The 20,372-nt window shown below is 37.9% G+C and overlaps 1 protein-coding gene and 1 long non-coding RNA gene across 3 annotated transcripts in view; one reads left to right on the plus strand and one right to left on the minus strand.

Moving 5' to 3' along the window:
• The window catches only part of DSG2 (desmoglein 2), a 49,515-nt gene that overhangs the window by 12,998 nt on the left and 16,145 nt on the right, over nt 1-20,372 (plus strand). For both annotated transcript variants that reach the window (XM_070629835.1, XM_070629834.1), the window contains exons 2-9: nt 4,505-4,540; nt 5,761-5,895; nt 9,417-9,578; nt 9,728-9,872; nt 10,734-10,900; nt 12,876-13,013; nt 13,127-13,312; nt 17,537-17,802. In XM_070629835.1, coding sequence (XP_070485936.1) covers nt 9,731-9,872; nt 10,734-10,900; nt 12,876-13,013; nt 13,127-13,312; nt 17,537-17,802 — 899 coding nt within the window. In that variant the 5' untranslated portion in view covers nt 4,505-4,540; nt 5,761-5,895; nt 9,417-9,578; nt 9,728-9,730. The remainder of the gene's footprint in view (nt 1-4,504; nt 4,541-5,760; nt 5,896-9,416; nt 9,579-9,727; nt 9,873-10,733; nt 10,901-12,875; nt 13,014-13,126; nt 13,313-17,536; nt 17,803-20,372) is intronic.
• The window catches only part of LOC139084844 (uncharacterized), an 81,074-nt gene that overhangs the window by 12,025 nt on the left and 48,677 nt on the right, over nt 1-20,372 (minus strand). The window lies entirely within an intron of this gene.

Consider the following 20,372-nt stretch of genomic DNA (forward strand, 5'->3'; position numbering starts at 1 on the left):
AAAACTTAAAACAGAGTCTCTGATAATAAAGTTAAGAAAAACTCTATCTTTACAACCTACCCTGAAAAAGTGGTTGAGGAGACCGGAAACAATTTTATAATGTGTATGCTACACCCACACACAGATCTTGGCTTCTAAATACCATTCTCCGATATTAGAAACCAGAGCTCCTTAGAGAAGTGGCTCTTTCTCTGGCTGGGACAGGGAAAATACAAGGCAGTAAGGAATGCTCAAAATGGTAGGCAGTAAGGAAGAGTTCAAAAAACAAAAAGATGGGGACATGTCAAAGGGACACAGAATCTAAACTTAAAGAAATTCCTAATGGCCAAAGATGGAACTACTTGAACAACAAAATAAATTAAATAGTATTGGATTATAACCCACAGAATAAAATAAATATGCATGAGTCCATGCTGATATAAATGATCGAATAGATAAATAAAGGAAGAAGGCAAATCTTTCTTACCAAAGAATTCCAAATAAAACGTAGAGGTGCCCCACCCAAAGGAGGTGACGCTTAATCTCTCTCCTCCGTTATCCCCACCCAGAGGGTGAGCTAGACTTAGTGACTCACTTCCAAGGAATAGAGGAGGGAAGGGGAAAGTAGTAACTTTGTAGTGGAGAGACCTGCAAAGGCTACCTTAACCAATAATGTCATGTGGATATCATGTACCCTAATACAATGTGATGAAAAAGGCACTTCACCACAACTCTGTGGTTTTCTTTCCAAAAACATAACCCTAGTCTAACCCTGTGAAAAATAACAGATAAACCCAAATTGGAGGACACTGCAGAACGCTTGGCCAGTTACTCATCAAAACTGTCAAGGTCATAAACAAGGAGAGACTGAGGGACTGTTACAGATCAGAGGAGACTAACGAGACAGGACGACTACATGCAATGTGGGATCTTAGATTGGATGCTGGAACAGAAGAAAAGGACATTAATGGGGAAAATGGTAAAATCTGAATAAAGCATGGAATTTAGTTAACTGTGCATTGTCTAAATGTACCAATATTAATATCTTAGTTTTGACAAATGTACCATAGTTATTTAAGGTGTTAACATTAGGGGGAAACTGCACCATCTTTGCAGCATTGTGTAAATCTAAAATTATTCCTAAATTAAAAATTTATTTAAAAAGAAGTGTGTGCTAGATAGTTGAAACTGGGTGTTGGCTATGTGGGTGTTTATTGTATTGCTCACTCTGCTTTTGTATATATTTGCAATTTAAAAAATTTTTAACATTAAAAATAAGTAAATTATGCAGCCAGCTCCGTGGCGTAGTGGTTGAGTTTGGTGTGCTCTGCTTCGGTGGCCCAGGTTCACAGGTTCAGGTCCCAGGCATGGACCTACACCACTAGTCAGCCATATTGTGGCGGCAACCCACATATAAAGTGGAAGAAGATTGGCATAGGTAGCTAATTGGCTCAGGGCTTTTCTTCCTCAAGCCAAAAATGAGGAAGATCGGCAACAGATATTAGCTCAGAACTAATTTCCTCAGCAAAAGAAAAAAGTAAATTCATGAAATAAAATGTAAGATTCTCTGCTTTCAAGATGTTAGTGCTCAAGTGTAACAAAGTTTCTTGTGTTAACTTCTCAGACAATAATGAATAAGGCAGACTGCATTGTCTCTATCCCTAAACGAACAATTGATATTCCATATCACGTTCTACAACCTTGCTCCTCGAGAACCTGTAGCTTGAGCATCATTTAAGTGCTAGTTAGAAATGCAAAGTATAAGGCTGAACTCTAGACATACTGAATTGAAATCTTCATTTTAACAAGATCCCCAGTAAACAAAATACACGTTCAAGTTTAAGCAGCACTGTTTGAAACCATGTGATTTTCTGCATTTCTTAAGTAACATCTAGCAAGTACATTCCAATAAAAAAAGATCAATGCAGATATACTTAGGAAGGGTTTACCTTTGACTAAAGGATCATACGTTGCTCCCTTTTATTTATATCCTAGTAAAACACATTATGTTTGTTCAGAATGATAACATTTACTTAAAATAACACCTGCTTATTATACTTGTGCTAGGCCCGATAAGATTCTAGGGAAGAATAAAAGTGGTAAATATTGGATCCAGCCAACCCCTCAATATGGCCTGTACAAAGAGAAGAGACGATGGTTAGGAGGCTGGGCAAGAAATAAATTATATTTTAAGAATGTCCCCTGATGATGTGACACCGAGGAATCTTGGATCTAGTCCCTAGTCTTTCCGCAATTCCCAAAAGAGAAACACGCAGAGAGAAGTGATCCATCTCAGCATTGTTTTTACTTGTTTTTCATACCATGCCGCCTTTGAAAATACGTAAATTTAGGGAGCACAACTTTGGCTAGAGATATCTCTGGCTATTGCTAGCTTGGTAAATTAATAATAGAGAGGACAAGGAAGACATACTATATCTGACCATAAAATAGAAAATTAAGCATGTTGTGCATCTGCTCCAGAGAGGCTCATACCAGAGGCTGAACATCGACTATCCTTGAGTTTCTCTTTGGAAGAGTAGGGGCAAGAACATGTTCTGACAAGGTAGAGGGAAGAAAGGAAGGTGAGGGATCCACAAGTAGAACAGACCCTGCAAGAAGCCTTCAAAGGGATGTGAAGAAGTGGAAGAGACTTAGAAATTTTACAGAAAGCCCTATTTTCCATGTAGTTCTCTGTTTTCCTGTAGCTCCATTTACCAACTAGGGCTTCTTGGATCCGTGTGACATGAGATGCAGGTGGGAGAAGGCAAACAAGACTGAGAAAATCCAAATTAAGACATTACAGTGAATTAATGCATAAATGGCAAGTGGGGAAGTAAAGGCAATAAATACATACAATTGTTTCAGTGTGAAATTACAGTAAAAGAAGGTTATGGAGCAGTAGATTAAATGTTAGCAGAAACAAGGATAGGGTTGGTCTATTTTTAAGAGAGGGAACATCTGAATATGTTTGGTTGTCAGTGTGAAGGAAATGAACATGTTGGATTAGCCAGTAGGGAAGGAAGATAAAAGTTAGTGAAAGGAACAAGGTTCTTGAGAAGGTAAATGTGGGAGAACAAGTAGGAGAGTGGAAGGTAAAGAACACAGATGGTGGTTAACCTTGGAGAGGAATCAAGACACCTCTTCCTTGAAGAAAGAAGGGAAGGAAAAGATGATTGAAGGTACAATCTGAGTCAAATAAAACATGGGGTCATCTCCTAAGAATGAGTGGGTTCAGAGGTGGTGTGGGTGTGATTGGCACATTCCCCCGAAGTTTGGACTGGAATGATGGGGCTACAATAAGAGAGAGACAAAGATAAGGTGACTGTATAGTTTATGCTCTGAATGAGCACACTTTTGAGAAGGAAAGAGTTGCTAACAGATGGGATGCCTGCACAATAGGTGTCAGCTGGACGCTCCTGGGCAAATGTAAACATATGGTCACCCTAGAAATGTGCACCACCCCTGTGGAGGGAGCGGCTATTAGCATGGATTGTGATGGGTCCATTCAGTCACCGCAGCTCCCTCTAGCGGCATCGCCAGTACAGGGTCAGAATCAAACAAAGTAATAGACGTTCAGAGTTGGGAAAAAAGTGAGGCAGGAATATTAGAAGTTCAAGAGAATGAGGGATCCCTGACTCATTGATAGCGTCTTTGGAATGGCTGGCAATAGTCTACCAGCATTGCCCAATAGCGTTGCCTGCAATGATGAAAATTTTCTCTAGCCACTTGCCTTCTGTGGCTATTGAGCAAATTAATTTCAAATAATTTAAGTTTGAATCTAAATAGCCACATGTGGCTGCCATATTAGAAAGTGCTGATTTAGATTAAGCCAGGAGAAAAGAGAAGCCAAGAGGAGGTCAATGGACTGTAAAAGTACAGTGAAAGTCAAAAAGCAGGGTAGGAGTTTATTGTGCAGATTTTAGAGTGAACATAACTCTGTTTACTTCTGTGTAATGATGAAGTCTGAAGTGCGACAGTGCTTGATAAGAACCAAAGAAAAGAGTTGATGGGACTGAGGAAGTTGAGGAATGATGTCCAAATAAGGACAGTCGTGTGTGTGTGTGTGTGTGTGTGACCCTGGGGGATAATGGGAGATAGTGTGGGGAGGGGGCAAGGGGCGGTGTGCGTCTCTGTATCTCACACAAAAGGCCTTGAGGAAAGGTCAGTGGGTCCCAGAGAACGTGAGATGAAAACCCTAAAGTAAGGAGAAAAAGGTCCTCAAATGGCTGAGATTTCAAGAGGACAGTTTTGGCTTTTGTTTTTCAGTTATTCCTTGAGTTCTGAGTTTTCTGCAGGAGGCAGTGTGGATCAAAAAGAATGTAGATTCCTCCCTCTGGCCCTGGTCCTTGTCGGGAGGCAAAGGGAAAAATTATAATTTGTTTCCTTTTGACAAAGGAGGATAGTGGTGGTGGTGAAATTTTTTTTTTAAATACCTATAGTATCCTAAGTGGTAGGTCATTAACAATGTATTTAAACTGAATTAAGTGACAAACTGTATTAAATAACAAATAATTTTATTTTACAGATCTGCTGTAACTTTGGAAATGGACTCCATTTAGAGGTAAGGAACCAAGGGGATTATTTTTGTCTTTTGGACTCAGAGGCTTAATTTCATGGAAGACGGTTTGTGCCTTACCAGATTAAAAATGCTCACTCCCTGAGTCCCAGCTGTTCCCATTCAAACAAGTGCACAGGAACAACTATCCAGGGATGTTTGGTGCAGCGTTTTCTGACAGTCTAAAGGTCCATCAATAGGAGAATGATAAAGTAATTTATGATACATAGAAGAATGTCTGTGATGAGGTGCTGAATGAAAAAATCAAGGGGCAGAATGAGAAGTATAGTATAATTCCATTTTTATGGGAAAAAGACTTTTATACACATGCAACTGTATGGTCCTGAGAAAAGATTAACCAAGCTGCTAACAGTAAATACTCCGAAGTGTGAGTGAAAAAGTAGAAAGAAGTTTTACGTTTTTGCGTTATAAATTCTATTTTAATTTTTTGATATAATTTTTTGTTATAGAATTTTTTCAATAAAAACAAAAAATTCAATGACTTAATGATAACCAGTGTAAATATTTTGAAACAAAACACGTTATGTAGAGCAACAAAATGAGTAAAACCTAGAATAATGATCATTTCTGATCTTAAGATACTAGGTCAGCTGTATTGAAATTTTCCTTGGATAGGCTATATATCTATTAAAGCCTAACTGAAAATTTATAGAGTAATTTTCCACTTAAGGCTCTGAAAATGAAAGATGGGTAATTTAATCCTTTACCCATTCTTAAAAATAAATTCATTAGCTGACAGGTTACCAGTTTTAGTCAAATTGATAACAACAGGTTACTAAGATTTAGTCTTACAGCATTTAATAATTCATTTTTAAACTGTAAACCACCACAGAAAAATCAAACTTCATTTTCAGTGAGTAAGAAAAAAAATTCTTGACATAGTATATTAATTGTAACTTGCCCATTTGTAAGGTCACTAAATTACTCTTTAGCCTTTTAATTCTTCACTCTGAGAAATCTTTTTTCACTGATAAGAAGGACACCCTACTGCTGTATCATTTGGAGACAGTCTCTTGAACACCTGTCGAGTTTGCTGGAGTGTATTCATTTTCTCTTTGAAAATGGATCTTAAGAAATATGAAATTTATATCTTAAAACTTGCACAGCTATTTTTAAAGTTTTAGTAAAGTCTAGTAAATTTAGTAAATTCCATACTGATGTCTCAGGGTACTTAATAATTTTTTGGCCATATTTTATTGTTGTAGGTCTTCAACACAAGAAATGAAAATGAGCTGCTTTCTAAACATACTCACTTAGTACGGCAAAAGCGGGCCTGGATCACGGCCCCTGTGGCTCTCCGGGAGGGAGAAGATCTGTCCAAAAAGAATCCTATTGCCAAGGTACCTTCTCAAGAGAAAGAGGAAATATATGCATATTATTCAAATACGTTGTGATAAAACTTTCATGTTCACGTTAAAATTTAAAGAGAATTATATAATGTACTTACTGAGTCTTTTGACGTTACGTATAATGTTTGAAAATTAGCAGAGCTTAACTTTTAGCAGAAAGTGCCAACCCGAAGATCGTCTTTTCCATTCTGAACGATGTGTATTTAGTGAAAATATATATAATTTTGGGCTTTGGTTCAACTAAGAGTTAAGGGATCTGGCACTAGTTGAACCTTTGTTTAACACTTTTCAAAATAAGACACTATCTGTAGGGGAGGAAAAATGTTTCTCTTGCCACCCTCCTAGGCCCTACTTTGTAAATTGGATTGACAAAAGACAGATTAACAAGAGAAAAACAAACAGAAGTGCATGAACATGTGTATTGCACATGTAACACCTGAGCGTACCCAGAAATGTGTAACTCAACAGTTTGCTTTGAACTTGGGCTTAGCAAAGGAACAAATTTTTAGAGAAGTGACTAAGAAAAAGGACCTTGAATCTCTAGGGGTAGTAAATTGTGGGAAGGCAAATATATTGGAAACTAATGGTAGAAAAAGGCTGGTTAGTAAAGTTTGTTCCGTGGGTTCCTGGTGTCATCTCCAAGCCAATATGGGTCTGAAGTTGTCTCTGATGATTAATTTTTGTTCTTCCTGGTAGAGCGGGGAGGGAGGACACCCTTACAGATTTTTGTCCTGCTTTTAGGCAAGAGGGGGAGGGCAGAGAACTTTTCTCCCGTCTGCTCCTTCTCAATTGCCTTCAGCCTCAAAATAATCCTATACCAAAGTAGCTTATTTTGGGGTGGCATATTCTGCCACTCTACACATAAAAAATAATGTTCAAAATGAAAAGAACCAATATCTAATAAGTAGGATAACCATACACTCTACTTGAGACAGTCTTGGTTAATGCCCGTTGTCCTGGCTTAATAATTAATAACTCTCCTTTCACTCTCAAAGGGGTGAGATTTTTTGATAAATTATATAGTAATCATACTAATATGTTAATATGTATCTCAGATTTAGCAGCTGCAAACCCAAACCTTAATTTTTCTCCTAAAGCTGTTTTACATAAGTTCTGCCCATTTCAGTAAATAGCACTGTAATTCTATCCAGTTTTTCAAAAATGTGGCAAGTGCTATCAGTTCTACCCCCAAAATATATTCTAGATCTGCTCACTTCTCTCCGCTGCCGCACCCCTCATCCAGGTTACTGTCATCTCTAACCTGTGTTACAAAAGAGCCCGAGACCTTGTCGCCCTGCTTTCACTCTTGGGCCACGCCGCCCCTCGCTCCACCCCCCCAGTCCATTCTTCAGAAACCAGCCAGGGTGAGCAGTTGAAAAAACATCGAAGCATGTTCACCCCCTTAGTGAGACCCTTTCAGTAGCTACAATGGAAGGAATAAACTGCTCTGGTCTACAAGAGTTCTTGGGATTTTTTGACCTTGGCCTCCTCTCTGACCTCAGCTCCTGTTACCCCTCACGCCCTACTCTGCTCCATCCCTAAACTGACACAAGCTCATTCCAGCCTCTCACCCTTTGCATTACTGTTCACTCTGTCTAGAATCCCCTCCCTACAGATACTTACAGTATCTCACAGCATCAAGCCTCTGCCCAAGTGTCAACTCCTAGGAGAATTCCCTTCCCTTCCTCACGCCATCTCTCTCAGTCCTGTTACTCCGTTTCAGCTTCGTTTATGGCACATTCCACTCAAGACGTTGTGCTGTATGTTGCTTGCTTATTGTCTGGCTCCCTCCATAGAGTGTAAGTCTCCTGAGGGCAGGGGCTTAGTCCTTAGGCTCACAGCTCATACCCTCTGCCCCGAGCCGTGCCAACATCCAGCAGGTGCTCAGTAAACATTGGTGTGAATGAATAAATGTTCGTACCCAAGTGTTACGTTCATCTTTCCAATCTTATAAATGTTGTACATGAAGAGCTCCGTAAAAGAAAGAGCAGCTGTGGAACAAAAGACAACAATTTCCTTTTTCCAGCAATGTGTTGTTTTAATAAAAGCCTTCCAAAATCTAAATTTTTCATCATGGCTTTACATAATAGTATATATGCAATCAGTTAAGGTTTTTGTTTTGGTATTTTTGGTTTTCTGAGATATCTGAGTTATTCACACATTCTTTCAATAGGTTTCCCTAAAAGGCATTGATTCTTTGGGGTTCTATAAGTGCTAGTTGTTCTTCTTTCTAATTTTGATTATATAAGTTCCTAAGAGTAAAATTTACATAAAAAGCAAAAACGTCTTATTAAATTTCCCCAACTTTCCAAATTATCTACAGGTAATACTGTCAACAGTTTAGTATCTTCCGGATCTTATAAAATGCATAAATATGTGTATACCTACATACTCTTACGTGCATACATATATACATACAAACCAACACTTATGTTGACACAAGTTTGTTTTAGTTTTAACATAAGTGGAATTATATAATACCTATAATCAGTACATAAAGATCTAGAATATTCTTTATAAATACTTTATATATATATACACATACATATGCAAATACATGTATGTGTGTGTATATATGTGTGTACACTGTACTTGGCAAAAAAAGAGACAGACAGAAGCACAGAGAAAGACAAACAGATCGATAGAAGCTGTCTCTGAAGAGTAATCACAGGACTGCTCCAGGTTCACCATTCCGCTCCAGAACTAGAGCTGGTGTCCCAGGAGGTTGGAGGCCCCATCTGCTGTTCCCTTAGTATTCTCAGCAGCAACTCCCCAGCCCCAGTGCATGTTGGGAAACCTATGGGAAGAAAGCGTAACTAATCCTGAGGTGTCAGGAAAAAGAACCCACCAGGCAGGTGGGTGGCGATGGCTTCAGTGAAGTCTAAAGGAGGGAATTGAGGAACCAAGAGGAGGCCACAGAGACTAATCACACTTACTATGCAGAATTAGGGATACGGATAAAGTGTTTATAGAACATGAAGATGGCAACTACAGAAGACCCAGTGGGTTAGAAACATCAATTTCCTGAAGCATTTTAAGCAGAGAAGGTGCTTGATTATTTTAATCCTTCAAAGGAAAGATGCCTTCTTCATGCTTTCCAGATGATTAAATGGATTTCTGAAGGTGATTTTAACTTTGCAAATTTTACCTTATGTGCTAAACTTAAAATTTACCCCCCGCCCTCCCACCCGCCACCAGTACCCCTAATGACATCTTAACTTCGTAACAACCCTGAGAGGGAGACAATAGTATCTCTCCACTTTACAGATAGCAACACTGAGGCACAGAGAGGTTCAGTGACTGTCTTAGTATCACATAACCATTGAGTGGCTGAGAGGAGAGGAGAACCCAGGTTCTCTGACACCAGCACATCTGCTCTTGAGCCCTTGTGCTCCCATACCTCCTGCTGTCAGCATCCTGACAACTTCAGAGGGAAATTTGCCCTTAAAAATATTTACAAGTAAGTTATAGAGGGTTTAACTGGAGGCATTCCTCTGTTGTTTTTGTGTTAGATACATTCTGATATTGCAGAAGAAAAAGGACTAAAAATTACATACAAATACACCGGAAAAGGGATCACAGAGCCACCTTTTGGCGTGTTTGTCTTTAATAAAAACACTGGAGACTTGAACATTACCCGCATTCTTGATCGAGAAGAAACACCGTATTTTCTGGTAAGACCAATTTTACATTTATTTGTTTGGAGTTTTTCTTTGGTAATAGTTATGGTTCGTTTTATTAATTTATTTATTTATTGATCCCTGCTAGTTCAATTACCTTAGCTTAAATCTAATCTCTGCTATTATTTGTGTCATGATTTCAGCTGATGGGTTACGCTTTGGATGTAAGAGGAAACAACCTAGAGAAACCATTAGAACTCCGCATTAAAGTTCTCGATATCAATGACAATGAGCCAGTGTTCACCCAGGCCGTCTTTGCTGGGTCTATTGAAGAGCTGAGTGCAGCACGTAAGAGTCTATTATTTTTATGAATGAATACCCAAGGTCATTTTCTCCTCATCGTGTAACTGAACACTAAGTCCTCTCTCTTAATGGAGGCTGAGTATTGCCCACAGGACAAATAATAGTAAACGTATTGCTCTAAGTTTGGACTTAGAAAGACTGCCTTTTTTGTGATAAGTTCAAAAGACTTTACATGGCATCTTTTTTACCCTGAGAACAGATGTGGTAGACTGACGTGACAGGTTAGGTCACTAGCAACTCTTCTGCCCTGTAGCAGGGAAGCAGCCATGGACAATATGTAAACAAATGGGCGTGGCTATGGTCCAGTAAAATCTTATTTACAAAGCCCGGTGACCGGCTGGCTTTGGCCCACTGGCAGTAGTTGGCTGACCTTTGGCTTACATTATTTCTCCCGTCAGATTTCTTGACAGCATTGTTAATGCACTCTCCATATGAAGACTTGCAGGAGAGATTCCTCTTAGATCATAGTGTAAAGAATAGCCGTGCTTCTCCTGAATTGTTTGTATTTTTAAAAGTATGTATTTGTATCTGTTCAAACTGCTTTCTTTGTATTGGTTATTAAAATTATTATAAATAAATTTGCAGCCCTCCTGTAGCAAGTGTTCAGGACTGCACCCCAAGAATTGGACGTGCTGACCTCAGCCTAGCCCTCATCATGTTTTTTCTACTCCTATACTCCATTCACACTTACTTCCTCATCCAAGTAAATCTTTTGATTTTGGTAAACTGTGAGTTTGATGCATCTGAAATCCTTTTGGGAACGAGCTGAAATTATAAGTAAAGTAACAGCGTATATAAGTGTCTTAAAGTTGAGTTTCATCTTGGACACCCTGTTTCTAATGCCAGATACACTTGTGATGACAGTCATCGCAACAGATGCGGATGAGCCCAATACCATGAATTCTAAAATTTCCTATAGAATTGTGTCTCAGGAGCCTGCTTCTTCTCCAGTGTTCTACCTAAATAAAGACACAGGGGAGATTTATACGACCAGTGTTGCCTTGGACAGAGAGGTAAATTAATATTTGTTGTTACTCATCTTTAAACTATAATCCTTTCACATTCTCCTCTCTATTTCTTTTTTTTTCTCCCTCTTTTCCTACTTTGTTCTATATTCCTCATTCATGGGGTAACTCCTGAAATTATCCTTTTTTAGGGATGCGCTGTCTAATATGGTAGCCATTAGCCATAGGAGGCCATTGAGCACGTGGTCTGTGACTAGTCCAAATTGAGATGTGCTGTAACTGTAAACTATCCACCAGATTGGGAAGACCTGGTGTGAAAAAAGGCATGTAATGTAATTATCATCTTGATAATTTTTTGTTGCTTACATGTTGAAATGATAGTATTTTGGATACTGTAGGTAAAATATAATATATTTGTTTAAAATTAGTATTGCCTATTCTTTTTACTATTTTAAGTTGGCTGCTAGGAAATTTTAAATTATGTAGGGACAGCAGTGTTCTAAGGCCTCTCCAGTCAGGATTCTGTTTGCTAGAGAGTTCTAAAGCAATGTTCCTTAATTTGTGTTTCTGTAATGAAATTTCAGGAGTCTGCTTTACTTCAAATATATATACAGAGGGAGGGAAAAAATTGAAATAGGAGTCCTACTTACGGTAATAGAAATATTTATAAAGGAAAGAATTATTATAAATCCCAAATTGGAGGAAAATTTGCGTGAGTTTCCTAGAGAAGCTGTTCCCTCAAACGTTTCACTTTTATATTTCTAACTCAAAGGGAAAATTTTAGATGAAAAAGGGAGATATAGGATTTTTTTAAATGCTGCATACGTGAAGGGTTTAACAGTGTGCACGAGTAAAATGTTGATGATCCTAAGAACACTGAATTGTCATCAAATATAAAGCATCGTCCACGTGCAGTCAGTGTATTTTGCATTACTTCGAAAATTATTTGACTCTGCCTAGAGAGGGAGAGCATTGTGCCCAGAATTACTATTGGAATCTTTGCAAAATTAAAGAATATTGTTACTCCTAAAATTCTGCTCTGCACTTTTCACATAAAATTAGAGTGGAAAAGTATTATTTTGAATTAGTAGAGTGATTTTTTAACAAGATACTGTCTCTGAAAACCATAGAATGTTTAGCCAGTAATCGTGGCCGCCACTAATTGGGCGTTTACCATGTGCCAGTTGTTATTCCAAGCCTTTTACATAGATTAATCCATTAAATTCACCTAGGAACCCTGGGAGGGAGATCTAATTATTATCCCCATTTTATGCAGAAGGAAACCAAAGGTCAAAGGGATTAAGTGTGTGTCCAACACAGGTAATAAGTGACAAAGCCAGAATTGGAACGCAAGCAGCTGGCTCCAGAGCCTTTGCTGTCCTGCCTTTCACTGAGCGGTTCTGCCCCACCCAGGACCCCCATGCATTGGTACTGGCTGCCTGGTTCCTTCTTAAACTCCAGTCATACTGAAGGGGGCCATCGTAAGGGAGCATGTTGAAGAGAAGGATTCACTTTGGATTAACATCCAAGATGTTGCTCTCTAGACACATTCTCTAAAAATCATGTCTTTCGAGATGTCTGGACAAAGTTCACCAGGTTTTGCCTTCCCTGGCCGTTTTCTTGGGAACTAGATTTTCCTAGCTTAACTTTAGCTGAGCATGAGATGTAGGGCAGACAGGACCAATTCCTACAGTCCTGCCATCACTTCTGGTGTAGAGCAAACTACATTTTGAACACCCCCCTGTGCACAGAGTGCATTAAGGAGAGACTTATCTCCTGATAATATCACCAATGGTACCTTTAAGAATTTGACTATCAACAACTCCTCTAGGGTTTTCTGCCCTTCTGGAAAAGCTCTGATGGCAAGTAAACAGCATCTTCACACAAATAACAGCAGATCATGAAACTTACTTATGAATAAAATATACTGTGGTTCCTTCCCTTGGTGACAAAGTGAACTAAAAACCAGATTTGGGAAGCGATTCATTTTCATCCCAGCTGGATGTTTTTCATTGCCCTGCAGGAACACAGCAGCTATACTTTGACAGTAGAAGCGAGAGATGGCAATGGACAAATCACGGATAAACCAGTGACACAAGCTCAAGTTCAGATTCGTATTTTGGATGTCAATGACAATATACCTGTAGCCGAAAAGGAAACGGTAACTATTATTTTTATAACAAATATACCTACTTATTCATATTTTAGTCCGAAGAACATATCATGTATGTTTGTGTTACATTAAAATAAACATCATATGTTCATGTTTTGCAGTATGAAGGGACGGTTGAAGAAAATAAAGCCAATGTAGAAGTTATACGCATTAAAGTGTTCGATGCAGATGAAATAGGCTCTGATAATTGGTTAGCAAATTTTACATTTGCATCAGGAAACGAAAAAGGTTATTTCCACATAGAAACTGATACTCAAACTAATGAAGGAATTGTGACCCTTATTAAGGTAAGTACTTAGTGTTCAAAACTGGAATGGGAGAAGTTGGTGCAGAGGAGGCAACTGATATATTTTGAGCCCCAAACACTTACAAATGCTTTACATTCTCATCTAACTGGCGTCACAGTTGTTTGAGATAGGAGCTATCCCTTTTTGCCCAGGTTCTGTGTTTAGTAAGTGGTCACAGTACAGTTCAAATTCAGATCAGGGGACTCTGATGCTAACCTGGCAGCATGATACAAGCATCATTATTGCTTAGCACTCTTCTGGTCTTCCTTGCAGCCTGTGCCTGACTATGGCATTCCCATGTCATGACTTCTTGCCTCTACTGAGTATGCCCCAACTTACTCTGTCTTATTGGATCAACTTAACAGTAAAGCCAAACCTCATTAATGACATCTAAAAACAAAAGCTGTAATAACTTGATAAAGCCCTCATGTAGTTGTCCTTATACTTATGTGTGCCTAAGAATCACCTAGTAAAGCTATATTCCAAAAATGCAGATTTCTTGGCCCTATCATCGATAATTCTGATTGAGTTGGACTCAGGAACTTACCTTCATAACAAAAATCCACTTGTGATTCTAATATAAGTAGTATGACGGTCACATTTTGAAAGCCAGTGGCCAAACCTCTTGTGCTTAATTGAATCAATGAAGGAAAAATTAAGTAGTCTTATTAAACATATGGGTCTTATACATTTGAAACCCATTACCCCCACAGAATCTCTTTAAGCAGAAATTACAGGATGGATTTTTATCTGGTAGAATAAGTAAGGAAGAAAACAATGTATTTTTAAATGGCTTATGGTAGAATTGCCTTTATCAGATTTTAAAGTAAAATGCAAATCTATAGCTTTCAAAACACTATTCCATTAAGTCACACACAGACAAAAATTGATTCCAGAACTTTCCAGAGTTTTACAAAACTTTAATATATGGCGAAGTAGGTAAAATCTAACAGTGGGAAGAGGAATAATGGTAATATAAATGTATAACAGAGTAGTGAAAAATTAACTTGAAGTTTCACAGTAATAATTCTGGGTACCATTTATCAATAGGCTACTACTGTCTGCATTTAGACTACCTTTATTCAAAGCAGAGAAAACTAGAATAAGATTACCGCGTGTTTAAAGGGAAGACACATTTTATGATTATTGAAGAAATGGATAATGGCATCAGAGACAAAATAGATTTTATTTATTATATCTATCTATATCTGCTTATGTAGAAGTAAGCATACTTTTTAGTCACTGATTCTAGGTGCAACCATGCTTGATGCTTGAGATGAAAAGCCAATAACAGCCATAAGGAGAAGCACTCACTTACTGATAAATGATGGAAGTGCCAGAATAGAAGTATTTGTGTGGTAGCAAAAAAAGGGATATGGTTATTTCTACCAAAGGGGGCATGGACAAAAAATAGTAAAATTAGTATTGAAATGATAGCAGGGGCCAGCCCCATGGTATAGCGGTTAAGTTTACACATTCTGCTTCAGTGGCCCGTGATCCACCAGTTCGGATCCTGGGTGCGGACGTGGCACCACTCATAAGGCATGCTATGGCAGGCATCCCACATATAAAGTAGAGGAAGATGGGCATGGATGTTCACTCAGGGCCAATCTTCCTCAGCAAAAAAGAGGAGGACTGGCAGCAGATGTTAGCTCAGGGCTGATCTTCCTCAAAAAAAATAAAATTAAAAATTAAAAAAAAATAAAATAACAGCAACAGATTGAGAAAATTACAAATTTACTGTCTCAATTCTATAAAGAATTGCTTCCAAATTAGAAAGGCAATAATCAGATTCCATTGCAAGGAAGTTAGACAAAGAAGATCTACAAGTAGCAAATACAGACATAAAAAGATAATCAACTTCATTAGTTATTGGGGAAGATGCAAATTAAAACTATGTGAGATACCACTACACACGTGCTAGAATGGCTGTCGTCAAAAAGACCGGCAACACCGAGTGTCAGCAAGGATCTAGAGAAACTGGAACTCCTATATTTGCTGATGGAAACATAAAATAGTGTAGCTAGTTTGTCAGTTTTTTACGGCATTAAACATAGAGTAGTTATCCAGTGAGCCAACAATTTAGTCCTAGGTGTTCACCCAAGAAAAATAAAAACATCTTATCCATACAAAAACTTGTGTGCAAGTGTTTATAGCAGCTTTTATTCATAATAGTCAAAAACTGCTAACAGTCCACATCTGTCACCTGGTGAGCAGATAAACAAAATGTGGTGTATGTATACAGTAGAATACTGTTGAGCAATAAAAAGAAATAAAGTACTGGTACATGTTACTGGATGAACCTCAGAAACATTGAATTTTGTGTAAGAAGCCAGACACAAAATACTGCATATCGTATGATTCCATTTATGTGAAATTTCTAGAAAAGGCAAAATGATGGATGGAGAAAGCAGACGAGTGGTTGCTTGGGGCTAGGGGATGTGAGTAGGAATTGACTGCAGAAAGGCAAAAAGGAACTTTTTGGGGTGATGAAAGTATTCTAAAAGTGAACAGTTGTGGTGTTTGCAAAACCATATAGGTTCACTAAAAATCATCATGCTGCACACTTAAAAAGGGCAAATTTCATTGTAGGTAAATTAGACCTCAATAAAGCTGTCAAAAAAAAGATAAATGAGAACGACAGATACTTTAAACTGTGGAAATAGAGGTAGGGAATCATCACACGAAAAACAGCCTCAGCTTTGTTAACAAATAAATTTAAAACCTTCAATGCTATTAAAAATAGCAAAAATGGAAATGATAAAATATGTTGACAATTGTAAAGAAAATAAGAGTATATGCCCGCATACATTGCTCTTGATGCTGAAAGTTTTTCCATTCTCTTTGGGCATCATGGCTATTTTTAACAAACACTGTGAAATAGCTTTTATGCCCTCAGTACCTAGCTCTTTTTGTTTTTAGCATTGTCTTGGCTTTCCACAGTCTTTGAATACGAATGACAGTGGCTGGAAGATTTTATTTCTCATCCAGCCTACATCATGCCTTCAAAACAAGCATGTGAAGTGCAAAAGCAACTTAAAAAGAAAACATAGAGTGTATTTTCTGTAGTCATATCTGTTGTGTGCTTGTCCCAACACCATAGTGTCCCATATAAAAAAAGAGGCAGGAAAAGTTGTTATCCATCAAAAACCCTACAGAGAGGATAAGAAATTTCATAACAAATCTTCCAAAAACAAAAGTGAACCGCTTTGCAGTAATTCATGTAAACACATGTAATATATGTAATGTTATACTAAAGAAATAAGCATAAATGGTCAGTGCATCCAAATGGTCAAGGCCACTAGGAATAAAGCAGCAGGACCTAAATAAACTTTGACTAGATACTTCTTTTAGTAGTAGGATGTAGCTCAACAGAGGAAAAATGCTCTGTATAAAGATGTGCAGAGCAGTATTAATTATATTTAAAAATTGCCAGTACTCCAAATGCCCAGTAATAGAATGGCTAAGTAAATTATATCTAAATCATAGAATAAAATAGAAAAGTTTGTAAAAAGAAAATGGACAAATTGGAACATAAAATATGCATACAGTGATATACTGATTATATCAAGTGTACTTTCTAAATACCACAGTTCACAATGAATAGCATATTTGGAGGAAGGTTCATTTTTTATGGCATTAATCGCAAACCAGATATTAATAGACATTATGGTAGAAAGGAGGGGCGGTAGGTTCTTTGTTTAAACAAGTTTCTAAAGCCCTGGGTTTAACAAAGTTAGACGTCGTCTTTCTTCCAGGAGGTCTCAGTTCTTGCTCTGCTAGTGTGCAGTGAAAGTCGGTGTGCGGGGAGCAGAGCTGGCAGTGCTGCCACTGCTTAGTGGCCCTTTTCACCAGAACACCCCCACAGAGCACAGTTTAAGGAATACTCATTTATCTTAAATGTCCATTCATGTTTTTCATTAAGAAAAAAAATCACTTCAAATTGTCAAAAAGTATACATTTTTAAAATGATTTTGACCTTTAAAAAATTAATTAGGGATGCTTCCTAAACATTCTTAACATTTAGGAATCTCCAGATTGACAGAGACTTTTTAATTGCATGGTATTGGTATGAGAGTTGGAATACTCAGTGCCACTGTATCTCCCACGTGTGAAATTATGATGTCTACATTAAAACCACGTGTGTGTGTGTGTGTGTGTGTTCTATGTGGGTTCTGGTTGTTTTCTCTTTTAAAAGAACTTCTTTTGATTTTGCCTTTCTAGGAAGTAGATTATGAAGAAATAAAGAATCTTAACTTCAGCATTATTGTCACTAATAAAGCAGCATTTCACAAATCAGTTAAGAATAAATATAAGCCTATATCCATTCCCATCACGGTAAAGGTGAAAAATGTGAAAGAAGGCATTCATTTTAAAAGCAGCACAATCTCAATTCGCACTAGCGAGAGCATGGATAAAGCAAGCTTAAGCCGAATAATTGGAAAATTTGAAGCTTTCGATGAAGACACTGGAAAACTAGCCCAAGTAAGGTAAGAGTTATTAATGTATCTCCTCATTTTTAATTACTTTAAATGCCCATTTTCAAAAACTCATAATGAAATGTGGACTCTTCACTTCTTCCCACTCCACATTATAATTCCCCAAAGGTCTGTAGATTAAATTCCCCAGAGTTGTACCTGTCACTGAGAGGAAGGGAGAAATTTCCCCAGGCTTCCTTCCCTGCACCACCTGAGTGTGAGGCAGACGCTGGGTCCCTCGCCTCGGAACAGTTCTGGCTAGAGAAGGTTAAAAGCAGCAAAGAGAACATTCAGAAAGAAACTTTCTAAAATCTGTCTTATTTCCTGAAAGGGTATTAGAGGTAAGAAAGGAGCAAATAAAATTTACTGCTTATTCTACTCTACACAAGTTTGGTTAAGAAAATAGCTGCATGGGGGCTGGCCCCGTGTCTGATGGTTAAGTTCATGCGCTCCACTTCAGCGGTCCAGGGTCTGCCAGTTCGGATCCTGAGCACAGGCCTAGCACCGCTCCTCAAGCCGTGCTGTGGAGGCATCCCACATAGAAGAACTAGAATGAACTACAAATAGGATATACAGCTATGTACTGGGGCTTTGGGGAGGAAAAAAGAAGAAAAGAGTTGTGTAATGTATTTTCATATGGTGAAACCAGTTTTATTTGTACCTAAATCTTGGAAATTAATATTCATTTAAACCATGCTATTTGGTTCAGGGATTGATGGACCTTTTATAATGTGTGTCTTGATTGTGGCGACTTTTATTCAGAATATATTTTTGAGAAGCTACTAGATGCCACCACTGTGCTAGAAGGGACTGGATTGTTCCCCCTCTATAGTGACACCTTAGGTTTGCATGATACGTTGAAATTTGCAAAGTTAATTTCCATCTTACATCTCAGAAGCATACTATGGAAAGACAACTCTACAGAGCTATTATTTATGGAATTCTAGTTACAGTGATTCTGGTTGAATTAAAAGAAGCCGCACATGGTACCCGGACACACAGCTTGTGTGCCTTTCTGCTATCAGTGCCAGAGTTGCTTGGTTTCTTGACTGTCCCCGGGCATGTGCCCCTGGGTGCCAGTACTTCATATAACGTTGTATTTAGATGCATGGCCAACTGTATCAAGAATGGGAATGTAGAGGAAACTCTTTACGAGAGTCTCTTTCCTTTTAATGAAATTCATCAGCAAATAATTTTTTCCCAAAATAATATTAACAAACAACTTCCGCTGTGTTTTCTGGAGTCTTGGTGACCCTTTTTGCCCACCCTCTGTGCAGGAAGTCAGTCCTGTTTCTCTTGAGTTTTTTAGTCTGGTTTTTATTTCCATGGCTCTAAACCTAACAAGGCAGTCCTAACTGAATCCCCAGAATTGAGGATGGATGTTCCATATGATCATTTCTTCTGCTGTCCACTGATAGGCTTATATGTTCTAATGAATTACCCTCCAATAATATTGTGGCTATCTATTGAAACTTCTGTTTACCCCCTAGCTGTTAATTTGTGCTGCCTTTTTTTTTTTTTTTTTTTTTTTTTGCTGAGGAAGATTTGCCCTGAGCTAGCATCTGTTGCCAGTCTCCCTCCTTTTTCGCTTGAGGAAGGTTAGCCCTGATCTGTGCCAGTCTTCTTCTATTTTGTATATGGGTTGCCGACACAGTGCGGCTGATGAGTGGTGTAGGTCTGTGCACAGGACCCGAACCTGCAAACCCAGGCTGCCGAAGCAGAGCATGCCAAACTTAACCACTACACCACGGGGCCGGCCCCTTGGCTGCTATTTTTGTTAAGAGCTATGAATATTTCAAAAGATATATTTTGCCTGGAAAAACAATGAACCATGCTTCTTTATTTCTCAAAGTATTTTCTTTTATTCTTTAGCATAAAATTATAGAGCTTTAGATTGAGAAAGATCAATTAGATCCTACTATTTTACAGAAAAAGAATGAGAGATACAGCTAAGTTAAATTATTTTCCATTGTTCACCTAAGTAATTAGTGTTGGTATTTACAAATGCTGATAAGGACGACAGAAGAATTATTCCCTTAACTTTTTCATAATTTACTATTTTACTGATTATTCATATGTATCAGTTGTTTATGGATATTTGACATAACGTGAGCTGCCGTCTTACTTTGATGATGTCTGATTTTCACAATAGAGAAGAACAGTTAGAAAATTCCATAAATGAAATTGCAGGAAACATTCCATTGTGAAATGTGATCGTTATTACTATGACTCTGCCTTTATTATAGGTATGAATGTGGGAAACCACTGATGGCAACCAAGTCCAAGCTTTAAAATTCCAGACATGAAATTCAGACATACTTGTGAAGATCCAAATCTATTATTTCCCCATAGAAATATTAAAAGGCAGAAGAATTTAGTTTAAGTGTATAATTGGAATTTTTTACAATAGCAGTATAAATAATTATTGCTATAAATTAGCCACTCATTCCTGTGTGCCTAAACCAACACTTTGTAGAAAATAAATTATCAATTTGACTGAACCAAGATACTCATATATTTGGTCTATATTTGTATTGGGTTATATTTTAAACTCAATGGTATTAAATTACATACATTTCTGG

The sequence above is a fragment of the Equus przewalskii genome, chromosome 7 (genome assembly GCF_037783145.1).
Source record: "Equus przewalskii isolate Varuska chromosome 7, EquPr2, whole genome shotgun sequence".
Classification (NCBI taxonomy): Eukaryota; Metazoa; Chordata; class Mammalia; order Perissodactyla; family Equidae; genus Equus; species Equus przewalskii.